Source organism: Antrostomus carolinensis, unplaced genomic scaffold, assembly GCF_000700745.2.
Source record: "Antrostomus carolinensis isolate BGI_N321 unplaced genomic scaffold, ASM70074v2 scaffold8226, whole genome shotgun sequence".
Classification (NCBI taxonomy): domain Eukaryota; kingdom Metazoa; phylum Chordata; class Aves; order Caprimulgiformes; family Caprimulgidae; genus Antrostomus; species Antrostomus carolinensis.
The window spans coordinates 39,842-52,846 of NW_010323911.1; the positions used below are offsets into that span (position 1 = coordinate 39,842).

The following is a 13,005-nucleotide window of genomic DNA, read 5'->3' on the forward strand; positions in this document are numbered from 1 at the left end:
ATGGTAGTAAATAAATACTGCAGGACTGAGCCTCTTATGTTTTATGCAGTTGCTTAAACTGTCCCAACCTATCCATTGAGAAGAATTTTGTTTGTATAGTAAATAACACCAACTTTTTTATATTAAGTTCATTTTGAACCTGGATATGCTGCAATTGTCTTGATGCTCTGAAGCTTTCTATCTACTGATGAGGCATTTTTCTGTTTTCTTGTTTGAGGGGCAAATTTTTGAGTTTTTTCAGCATTTATCAAGTCGTTTGTTTTTCTATGGTATAAAGTAGCTGTTGGCCGTATGTCTTAAGTTCAACCTTTTCCTCTTTCATTGAGTCAGTGATATTTTAAAGGCTATTTTTAAGTTATGCTGTGCAAGAAGATAATTTTCTTCTGGTTTTGAGGTGTGGGAATTTATCTTAGTATTGTAACTTTAGCTTAATGTTTTACAATACAAGTGGTTTGCTTTTAGTGAGTTGTTTGTTGATACTGGTGTTTATGGACTATGCCAGTAACAAGTAGCAATTTTATTTATTCCTAAACTTTTGTAAAAATTACTATAAGTTTTTATTCTTGTCTAGTTTTTTGCTTTGACCAAAAAAACTCCCTTGAAATTTCTGAAGTTTCCAAAATCAATTGAGTTTCCTAATGATATTAAATGTTGACCATTTCAGCCACTTGCAAATAAGAAAACAGTTACTGTACAAATAAGACTTGATAAACTAATCTATTAGCTTGTTACTTCTAAAAGTTGTAACTCCCTCTCTTCTACTCTTTCTGCTTTCTCCTCCCTTCATTTCTGCTCCAATCAGAGTTAGTCCTGGCCTGGTCATTGTAGTCTAAGCAAAATGCAAGTATTATTTACCAGGAATTATTCAGGGTTAAAAAAAAAAAAAATACCCAAACTCCCTTAATTATCAATATTGTTCCCTTAAATTTGCAAACTTGGCATTACATGCTGTCCCTGGAGGTTTACTGGATTTTTTTTCCCATGTTACTCTGAGACTTGGCTTGAGTGATTTGGGAAAATTTTCAGTTTCCCAAATTATTAAACCCCAAAGCATAATAGTCAATTTACTGTAGTTTAAAACAACTACTTTTTGTTTTCTTCCACAATTCAGATTCTCATTGGATTAAGAAAATGAAGTTTTATGCTCTTGAAATTCATATTGCCAGAACTTAATTTCTGATAGAATGCCCCCATTATCTTCAAAATTTAAGCACGTATTACTAGAAGAGGGACATTATCTGGGAATAAAGAGAGCCCATTGCAGTTACAATGTAAAAAATATATTTACTGTCATCAACTGTTGTAGCTGCATATCCATTAAATGCATAGTAATTCAATGAAAAGTCAAAGATAGCATTAGTTTGAATGCATATGACATAAAGGGAAAGTTTAATTATATCAAACTTTTTGATAGGATCAAAATAAAAACTGACAGCAAACACACTCCTGTCTGTCTTTGGGTGTGACACATCGAAAGCTTATAGTTGAGGGGGGTTACCCACAGACCGTTGGTTTGATAGTAACTAAAAGGTCAAGGAGTAGAAAAGAAAAAAAAGGCTTGAAAAGAGCAGCTTAAAAACAAAAAAGCTTCTCACTTTTAATATCCAAGCAAAGATTGCAATGTAAAATAACAAATTCTGAAACCATTACTGTTAATAATAAATGTCTGTCACTTATGGTGCCTGACTGGATGTGCTCCATGCCATATTTTATTTATTCTTGGCACTAGCACAAAAAAAAAGTGGTTTATTCCAGAAAAAAAAAAAATAGTGATCTATCTGCTATGCATATTTATACACAGGCATCCAGGCCTAATGTGATGTAATAGGGTATTTTTCAGTATCTTGAGAACTTATTATTTAACAAAGATGTAGAAAAGCCACTGTAAATTTTTACCTTTACGCCAGCAAAAGAGAGAGGTGAGATTTTTAGCTTCAGAAGATTTCTGATTCTGCTGTCCAAATGAGAGAGCATCAGAATAGAATATTGCTTCCCTTGGTATAAATCTCCTGGTAGTGAAAAATGTTTTGCTTATTACCCACAAATCTATTTGCAAAGCATACTCCCCATTTCTTAAAAGGGAGAGTTTTACTAATTTACTTTTATGAAACTGTTTTTATAAAGGTTCATTCAACAGGGAGGAAAAATGTCTTCTGTCACTTAGTTGTCGCTGTTCCTTTGCATAGATTGTATGCTTTCATTGAAATCTCACTGTTCCTTTGCATAGATTGCATAGATTGTATGCTTTCATTGAAATCTCTTGGACTTCTTCCATTTTTTTAACTTTTAGTAATGCAAGGAACATTTCCAATTAATATTCTTCATATGTCATTTTAAAAGTGGTCTGACAAGTATTCTCAAAAAAGCAACCCAAAACCATGTCTCAGTTTGTTATCTTTTATTAATTTTTATTTTCTTTTGAAATGGGTAGGAAATCCAAACTTTCTTATCCAGGATGACGTGATACAAACTGCAATTTTTTGGTGTCATTTTACTCTGTGTTCCAAGCCGACTCCAGTTTGCACATCATGATTTTCACTTCCAATAGAATTTCAGAGATTGTTTGCAGAATAGCATATTTGTTTGACCTCTAATACGTTTGGATTCCGCAGAAAATATATAGTCAATCTTCCTAGCTTTTAATTTTAAATAGAACTAACTCAATAGCAATAATTAGCAATGACTACTTTTTTTTGTTGTTTTTTTCCCCTACATAACCGCAATTAGAACTTGAATTTGTTGTAATTTTAATGCTCTGCTTATATGCCATAAGAAAATTATTTTGTCTGTGATGTATTTATTTTGTTATATGAAACTGAGTTTTTAGGATTTAGATGGCCTCAGAATCTGTCATTCATGTTAATATTTGGAAAATATACACCGTAGTGACACTTATTTGAAGTATTTTCTGTTTGTATCTTCAAAGTTCTACAATCCAAATCTAACCAGCATGTATTAGAATTGACTAAAATATGTCCTGTTGATGCTCACATGTAGTATGTAGTGACCAGATTAAAGGAGCTGGTGGGCAAATCAGAGGAGAAAAAAAAAAGCAGCATAAATTGATGGAAGCGGGCACACTTATCCCCACACAGAAGCATTTCCATTGGCATGATTGCCAATGGTAAATTTGACCTTGTTAATTCTAGGCTTAAGGTGCTGGAATTGAGATGCATAAAAGCTTTTAAGAATGACATTTTTTTGTCTCTAAACCAACTTTGAATGAGAGTAGAATCCTAAAATTACTTTTAAACTTTTTTAATTTGAAAAATTAATATATTTTAAGTGGGAGGCAAGGAATTTAACTTTTTGTGATTAAATAGTCTACCATCTAATAGACACTTAAAGGCATTTGTCAGGGCTGCTAATACCAACCTCAGGCTTACGGAGCATTTTATTTTGGTCTGTTGTTCTTTACCATAGCAGTAGTTTTCCGTAGGTGATGTGGAATTTTGTAAGACTACAAAATTTTGCACTGGAGGTTTGTTGAAAACAACTTATCTGAAGAGAAATTATGTTAATTGAGGGAGAGGGAAAGACAGAAAGAGGAAAAAGACATTGAGCCAGTCACCAGTACTCCAGTACATTGGCTGTCATCTAGGAAATAATTTCTCTGCTTCAGAACGATGGTGTAACAGTTGGAACCACTGATGATCACGAAGTCCTTCCGTACTGCTGCACCAGGATCGTTAGCTGTTGCAGCGTGCACTTTGTGTTGGGTTTGCGGGGGGGGGAGCAGGGCCACCTTGTGAGAGCGAAAAGCTCGCCTGGCGCCAAGGCAGAGATCCCCCAACCCAGGCTGGGCCAACGAGCACTAGATAAACATCTCTGTGAATCCATATTTGTGAGGGGAAGGACTGTCCTGAAAAGAAGTAGGTGGAGAGAACCTGGAGGAGAGGCCACTGACCTGAACAAAAGATGACCATCAGCCTAAACAAAGGACAGACAGACAGAGAGCTTCGTTGCCAGAGGAAAGAGGAGGAGGGGGAAAGACAGACCCACATGCAGCTCAACCAAATGGAGTAGAAGAAGACAAAGTCCCCTGCAGCCCATGGAGATTCAACAGCGGAGCAGAGACCCACGTGTAGGCCATGGAGGACTCCACACTGGAGTAGAGAAGCTGAGCCTGAGGGTAAGTGTGACTGGAATTGGGACCCTGCGAATCGCTCGCTGCCAGAGCAGGGGTGGACCCCCAGAGTGGGGGGTGAGTCTGCAGCCCGTGGATGTCCCCATGCCGGAGCTGGGAGCTGAGCCCTAAGTGGTCCGTGACTCCATGGGAAGCTCGCGTTGGAACATCTTGTTCCTGGACTTCCATGCCGGGAAGAGCAGTAGAGGTGAACTGACCGTAGCTCCCATTCCCTGTCCCTTGTGCCACTGTGGAGGAGAAGGTAGAGAAATCAGGAGCAAAGTAATTTGAGCCCAGGAAGAAGGGAGGGGTGGGAGGAAGGTGTCTTAAGATGTGGTTGTTTTGTCTACTTGATGAAATGGCAATGAATTACATTGATTTTTCTTCCACTATTTGAGTCTGATTTGCCCGTGACCATAACTGGTGAATGAGCCCTTCCTGTCCTCTTCCTAATCCATGCCCCTTTGTTGTGTCTCCCGTCCCATCTCACAGGGTTGGGGGGAGTGAATGCAGGACCACATGGTCCCACTGTGGGTCAAATCATCACACACTTGTACTGCCCAAGGCTTTGAATTTCACCTGAGTAGCAACTGGATATCTGATGTGCCCAAGTGTAATTTATATTTAAATCTGCTAGTACACTCAAAGAGAATGGAAAAAGTTTACATATGTTTAAAAGGTATAAGCATATAAATTGTACAAATGGCTTCAAAAAATCATTGAGAAAACAGGTAAGATCGCACTGAATATAATTATATTTTTAACTCAATGATAGTAGAAGTAGCCTTCCTGGTGCATAAATCTGTAAACTTTAAGGTGTTTTTAATAAACACATTTCAGTTAACAGTCTGGTTTTCTAGTATGGACAAGGGCAAATTACTAATACTGTAGTTTTCAGAAATTAAATTCTATGTTTCTTTGTCTGAGTTAGAACTGAGTCATAAAACTTAGGTTGCTACTTAAGAGTGGGTAAGCCTTGTACCTTAATATATACTTAAGTCTTCTTTTTTATATGTTTCACGTGGTTTCTTAAGGACAGGATTCCTGTTGCAATCTTTCAACATTTTTCTAACATACAGTTACACAACTGTACAACTTCTGTAAGATTAAACAGTGAGAAGCTTAACTTACCTGTTCTGCAAATATTTAGACTCTCTGAACTATTTCTTGTATCTTCTAATGGACCATTGAAATAGGTTTTGAAATGTTTAAGTGATCTGTTGGTATACTTTGAAGTAGACGATTCTTATCTAATATAGAACAGTTTCAACCCCAAATATGTTCGTATTGCAACAACTTGGACAGCATTTTGGTACGCTTGAGCTGGATGATTAGGACATTTTAAGTACATTTTTAAACCAAAGCTTTCCCTTTCTTTCATCTGTACTGAAAGTCCTGTAACGAGGACTAACTTGTACGATTAAGGATTTGTTAGATTTGAGCTGGAACCTGGCCACTTCGTAGTGAGCATGCCAGCAAAGTACCTTGAATGATAACAGTTGTCTTAATGCCCTCTCATAGCTTTTTTAAAAAGGCATGTTTTTTCCACTATTAGAACAGTTGACAATTAATAAATTGTAGATTGTTTTACACATCACCATGGGATATGGACCAGATACAGCTGGGCAAGTGCAGGAGCAAGGCATAGCAAAGCCAGTTAAGGCTTTGTTGAAAGAAGCAATCTTGCATGGAACAAACTGAACAGTGCCAATCACGTAGAACAGCTGTGCAGGGAAGACATAGTGATCTCGGCCAAATGGCATGTTCTCTGCAATAAGCCATATCCAACTCATGTTCTTTGAAAAACCTCATCTTCCTGAAGTTTCATTTCAAAAGTGAGACTTGGAAGAATCCCAGAATAATCCTTTTTTTTTTTTTTTTTTCTTTTCCTCATGATCAACAAAAGCCATTATTCGATCCATTGTATAATGAAATATGTTAATACATATGTCCAGAATGATTAATCGTATTACTTTTTGTATAATCTTTAGCTCTTGATGCTGATGGGTATTTGGACCAGTGCCTCTGATATTAGCACAGAAAAAACTTTGATTCCAATAACTCTCCTTTTAAACAAGCTATAATTTTATTGCTGTGCTTCACTCCATTTTTTTTTCTGCAGTATGCAAAAGAAAAAGAGGCCTTTCTGACTTAATTGAGACTATATGCAATTAAATGAATTGTAATTTATCTTCACAAAAGAAGAGAGGGTAATTTACCAAAAGGAATAAACACAAAACAGTACAAAGCAGCTTTTAATAGGATTTGGGTAAATAATTTTTAAATTCTCGTTCATTATCATGCAATCAGGTTACTAAAACAAAAACAGTAAATCAGGAGCGATGGAAGACACTGAATGTGTTCTAAAAGTGATCTCAGGGCCAGTTTCTACAAACCTTCTTCATAAAAGAAATCCCATTTGTAGTGGTTGAGCCCACAGGTAGACCATGAGGTCCTGCACTCAGCCCCCCACACCCGGTGAGATGGGAAGGGAATCACAACAAAGGGGCACGGATTAGGATGAGGACAGGAAGGGCTCACTCACCAGTTATGGTCACGGGCAAAACAGACTCAACTTGGGGAAGAAAAATCAGTTTAATTTGTTACCAACCATCTGAGTAGGATAGTGAGACATAACAACCACATCTTAAGACACCTTCCCCCCACCCCTCCCTCTTCCGGGGCTCAAATCACTTTGCTCCCGATGTCTCTACCTTCTCCCCGCCCCCAGCAGCACAGGGGTCAGGGAATGGGGGTTCAGTCAGTTCACCTCTGCTGCTCTTCCCAGCATGAAAGTCCAGGAACAAGGTGTTCCAACACGAGCTTCCCATGGAGTCACAGACCTCTTTGGGCCCAGCTCCGGCATGGGGACATCCATGGGCTGCAGATGGGCCTCCAGTCCAGTGCACCTCCTCACCCCCTGGCTCTGGGGGTCCATCCCCGCTCTGGCACTGAGAAACTCTGGGGTCTCAATGTAGTCATGCGTGCCCTTGGGCTCAGATTTCTGCTCCAGTGTGGAGCCCTCCATGACCTACACGTGAGTCTCTGCTCCACCATTGAACTTCCATGGGCTGCAGGGACCTCCTTTGCCTTCTCCTACTCCATGGGGTTATCATAGAATGGTTAGTATTGGAAGGGACCTTAAAAATCATCTAGTTCCAACCCCCCTGCCATCAGCAAGGACACCTTACACTAGACCAGGTTGCTCAAAGCCTCATCCAGCCTGGCCTTAAACACTTCCAGGGAGGGGACATCTACAACTTCCTTGGGCAACCTGTTCCAGTGTCTGACCACCCTCACAGTGAAGAACTTCTTCCTAATATCTAATCTAAACCTACTGTCTTTCAGCTTAAACCCATTTCCCCTAGTTTTGTCATTAACTGCCTTGTTTGAGGTTCTCTGTCCTCTCCCTCCTCCTCCTTCCTCCTGGCAAGGAAGCTCTCTCTTTGTTTAGGGTGATGCAATTCACCCTAAACTAATTGTTCAGGTCAATGGCCTCTCCTCCAGGTTCTCTCCACCTTCTTCTTTTCAAGACAGTCCTTCCCCTCACAAATATGGATTCACACAGGTGTTTTTCTATTGCTAATTAGCTCAGCCTGGGCTGGGGCAGGTCTGCCTTGGATCCAGGGGAGCTTTGTAAAGCTTCTCACAAGGTAGCCCGTTCCCTACTACCAAAAATGCTCCCCCCCGCCAAACCCAACACACCATTGCAGACAGACCCACTGAATCCCACTGAGAAGTAAAATAGAAGCAACAGGGCTAAATGCATAGTTTCATACATTTATTCAATTATTATTTTTAAGTACGGCTCTAGGGATATAAAAACAGATACTGAAACACTGATACAAGCAACCTCCAGGAAAACCCAACCCCCAAAACCCAACCTCCCCTTCAGCCTCATCCCTGCAGTTGCATTTTCCCACATCTGGTAAAGCAAGTCTGATGGACAAAGTGCTGCCTGTGATTGCTTAGTAAGTTTTGCATAGCCCTGCAGGCCCCCTTCAAATATCCCAAATCCTCCTGTTCCTCTTGTTTTCCCTGGTTTGTTGGTTATGAAGTTGAGGTTGGCCCTCTCCAAAGCTATGCTTCACTTTCTTAATGGCCTGTCCAGTGGTGACTGGAGAGTTTGTCACTGTTATCCCTCATCTATTACATTTGTGTCTGTGTGCTTTGTTTCTGATTTTCACTATTACTCTTTGGATGGAGAAGTTCCTTGATCTGGTAATCGTAATGAAGCAGATGCTTTGACGTGCCACATACCCTTACGAATATGGGCAGGGGTAGCTAAATTCTGCCACATGAGAATATTATTGTTGTCTCAATTTGAGTTGAAATATGATCTGAAAATAAAAGTCTCAGGAAAGGACTTTTAATCTCTTCTGGGATTAAAAATCTCTTTTTAATCTCTAATGAATCACGATGGAGTTTACAGCCAGTGGTTTTCCCTCTGACTTAAACCTGCTGGGAGAACTGGAGCTGCAAAGTTTAAGTTTAAGTAAAGTGGTGATACCTATGAAATATGTTTTACTATTAATTTTTATATCAGGTTTAGTACATTTATCTGTCTGTTGAAGAAGCAAATGACCTGGCAGTGGATGCGATTTCACAGCGCTGAAACACTGAATTCGTGTGCATCTCTATATATACTAACTAGTTTTCTATGTGAATGGCAAAACCATCAATACTTGTAACATTTCTTTTGAAAGGCCAAAGCTGTGCTAAGAGGTTGGCAGCCTGCCTGCTGGAACCTTTTGATCCACTGTGCACTTCCTAGCAAACCATACTAGGTGTCCTTTCAGCTGGTCTGTGGCAAGGCTTTGATGTGCTGAGAACACGGTCACAATGTAGGGTAGCTGTGCCTCCAGAAAAGGAACAGGAAGCAGAAGCAATGTTTAGATCTTGCTGTATGGGTTGTCTGGTCCAACTTTTGCAGCCACAGTGGGACCATTGCAAACTTTGGAAGCCCCTAAAGGCCGACACCGATTTGGTAGTAACAGCTCCTCGCTCTGTGTTATGATGAGCAGAAGAAGGCACATTGCTGTGTGTGTAGCATGAACAGAAAAGAAAGCATTTAGTCTTTGGTGGTGTCACTTACTAACCAGATGGATCAGATATAAGTATTGCTTGGGTGAGCTCTGCTTGCAGGCTATGGGTTAGATTTTGATTTGCTTTTGACCTGTATTACTGATACCTCATGCTCCTATTCCTGTTATTGCATCAAAGAGCCTTGACCATGCCTTTCTGACAGATTTATACTGAGGACTGTAAAAACCTGAGGTGGGGGAGAACCTCAAGAATCAGTCCAAGTATAAAATAAGAGATAGCACAGTTAAACACTACTGCTTGGTGTCAGCACTGTGCTTGGCATACCAGCATCTGGAGGAATCACAGAATCACAGAATGTTAGGGATTGGAAGGGACCTCGAAAGATCATCTAGTCCAATCCCACTGCCGGAGCAGGAACCTAAATGAGATTACACAGGAAGGCATCCAGGCGGGTCTTGAATGTCTCCAGAGAAGGAGACTCCACAACCTCCCTGGACAGCCTGTTCCAGTGCTCTGTCACCCTCACTGTAAAGAAGTTTCTTCTCAAGTTCAAGTGGAACCTCCTGTGTTCCAGCTTACACCCGTTGCCTCTTGTCCTATCATTGGTTGTCACCGAGAAGAGTCTAGCTCCATCCTCATGACACTCACTATTTATATATTTATAAACATTAATGAAGATCTAGCAAGTGAGTGCTGGACATTAAACGTTGTGTCTGATAAATTAAAAAGACAAATACTGTGAAGATCCTTGTCCCTATGGAGTTATTAAAACTGCAAGATCCACAAGTAATGCAGAGTGTTTATAGGGAGGCATATTATTCATGGACTGTTTTGTTTCTTTTGGTCTTTCCAGGTGTTCCAAGACCTTGGCACTTCTGTGTTGTCAGGTGCATTTAGAGGATACAACATCTGCCTCTTTGCGTATGGACAGACGGGTTCAGGAAAAACTTACACAATGATGGGAACACCTGTGAGTTACACCATTCATTTTACACTTAGGGTTGAAGGCAGGAAGTCCAGCAGAAATGTCACTTCTTTAAACTGTTGAGCAGAATGCTTATATGTGTTTTATTTGGTATTTATATATATGTAAAATGAGAGTTAAGCCTTTACATTTAGGTAAATAATGTAGCATCAGCTAAAAATTCTAGAAATTATATGTAGTTTAGATATTTATTTTACATACCCTTCATCTTACTATGTATTAATCTTATTGCCATCTTAGTTGACAAAATAAGGAATCTATACCACTGAATAGTTCTGGTTTTTAGAAACATACAGCTCAAGGTAATGCAAAGTATTCATTTTCATATCTTTTTCTGGCAGACTGAGCTATGCTGAAATGAAATTATTTTCACAAATAAAACTGGATACTATTCACAGGAATACTGTTGTAACAGGCTTCATTATCTACTTGAGAGGTTTATCTGTTGCAGAAGTTATCCTTTGGCCTGTGGAAAAATAGTTGCTTCGCTTCTGGTTTTGAAATGTATTTGAATGGCATTTGCAGAAGCTTTTGCATTTTAAGATTTTTGTCTACCAGGAACCATTTGAAGTGCATTTTAATCTTGGTACTCAGATCAATGGAGACAGTTGAGAATTTCTTGTGTTCTGCTGCAATACAAGGCAGTTTGTTCTCTATCCATAAATATTCTTGACTGTTGGTGAAACATGCCCCTCAAAATGAAAAATTTTATTTAACGGTTTGTATGAGTGGACCACTATTTCCTACACCAATGAGATTCAATTTTTAAGTTGAAATAAGGGTAAAATCTGTTGAAACTCTGAAGATGAGAAAAAGACTGTTCTTGTATGGTTTGTGCTTTTGACAAGAGTTTGGATTTTTAAATTTTTATTTTCTCCCCAGACATCAACAATAGGATTTTGTTAAATCAAGACCTGATTCTCTATTTATTTTATTCTGAATCAAGCTTAGCTCCATAAAAGCCTGAAGAATTGTTAAAATTTGAGCTAATGGGTGACAAACTAGGATATTTGTATTACATTATTTTGAAAATATCTTAGCAATTCAGAATGACCACATCTTATAATTATCATTATTTCTTTCCAAGGAAATTTCCAGGTGTAGTGTTTCTAAGAGATTTCTGGCTTATAAAGTGATTTCTTTCTTCAATGGAGTCCTGCTTTAATCTATTCTTTAATAACATATATTCACTATGAAGCAGTGTTCTAAACTAGGAATAAACAAGTGTTTGGTATAAACTGAACTTTTATCCGCAGTGATCCACTTGATGAACCTGGACATTCTTCCCCAAACACCGTTTCAGGTGTGCCTTCTCAAAGCGTTTCATGTAAGCAGATTCCACCTAAGCCTGAAAGTCTTTCTCAGGATGTGTTGGCACTGAGATCACTAAAGTACGAGCACTCACATCAGAACAGTTCATCACACAAAAACACACTGGTACTTCAGCACTGTGTGGACTGTTTGGGCAAAGTTTAAATTGTCTAGTTTGGGTTCTGCTAGTGGTCCATATCCTGTTGTCTCTGAGACAAGTTTTATACATCTGGAACATAAAGCAGTTCCAAGCTCTGTGATGCCATGGCATAAAGACATAAAAGCAGGATAAAGGAAAAGCAAAATATTCATGACCAAACTCGTTTCAGTGTTGGCCTGGCTTCATCTATACAGCAACACCTCTGACATAGGCATGTCCAGTATCTTTACATCAACCAGCTTTTGGATTTAACCCAAGCCTCCAAACATCTCATTGATGCTGTGCAAGTTGCTCTAAAATGACTTTTGCTATAAGTAGCATTTGCACTGAAGCTAAGACAGCTGACATTACACAGCACATGAGTCCCTGCAGTGTTTCACATGCAAGATGCTTCAGCTGGAGTAGCACAGCATTGCCACGCTGTTCTGAACTACACTTTAGAGCAGTTTGTGTTGTAGTCTACCATATAGTCATTCCCTTAATGCTGCACTATGATTCTGTTCTTTTCTTATAACTTGGCTTTTATTTCCAAAAAAGTTTTATAAGAGTGATAGCAAGTATATGGTTTAATTTTTTGTTTGTTTGTTTATTATTTGAAGGCATCCATTGGGCTGACACCACGTATATGTGAGGTACTGGCTTTTTATTTCACTTTCATTTGTGCAGTTAGATTTTCTTTATGGATTTAAAATTTACATAAACTTCTGGTTTGTGCAGGGCCTCTTTTCAAGGAAGGATGATTATTCAGACCAGCCAGCATCTTGCAGAGTCAAGGTCAGGTAAGTATGTCACTTTTCTGGGCAATGATATGAATGCTTTCAACAGCATATTCCTATAATCAGACAAAGCAAAGACTAGTTTATTTTGTTTCTGCTTTCTCAGATGGTAATCATTTTGAACAAGGATGAGAAAATGTTGGTTTTAGCTTTCTATCTCAGTATGGTTCTTTGGATGCTGTCTGTTCACTTTTGTATAGACAGCTGAAATAGGAGTGTATTAAAAATTTACTTCCTCTTTCTTTAACTATTAAATTTGAGCCATAATCCTACATTTGATTCTAATTCATCATTCCCGTTGATCTAATGACGTATTATGGTTGGAAATTTTGGGATTTGAACTCACTAGTGTTAAAAAAGCATATTTTATTAATTTTTAAATAAAATACTGAATGCCTCTTGCTTCTTGGGAAGTTACTCTTGGAACTATGAGTTCTTTCTACATGCACTGCATGGGGATGGACAGTAACAGAGATAATGAAAACAAATTCATTAACTTTATCATGAAAGATCTGTGTAAGATTCAGGTAGTTACATTGTCTAAATGTATGCTTTGTCTTTTTTTTTCTTTTTTTTTTTCTTTTTTTTTTTTTTCAATTCT

The 13,005-nt window shown here is 38.7% G+C and overlaps 1 protein-coding gene across 1 annotated transcript in view; it reads left to right on the forward strand.

The window, feature by feature from the left end:
- Nucleotides 1-13,005, forward strand: part of STARD9 (StAR related lipid transfer domain containing 9) — a gene marked incomplete at its 5' end in the record, with an annotated part of 95,454 nt that overhangs the window by 23,571 nt on the left and 58,878 nt on the right. The window contains 3 exons of the mRNA XM_010170742.1: nt 10,026-10,142; nt 12,228-12,260; nt 12,346-12,407. Of these exons, the coding sequence (XP_010169044.1) occupies nt 10,026-10,142; nt 12,228-12,260; nt 12,346-12,407 (212 nt within the window). The remainder of the gene's footprint in view (nt 1-10,025; nt 10,143-12,227; nt 12,261-12,345; nt 12,408-13,005) is intronic.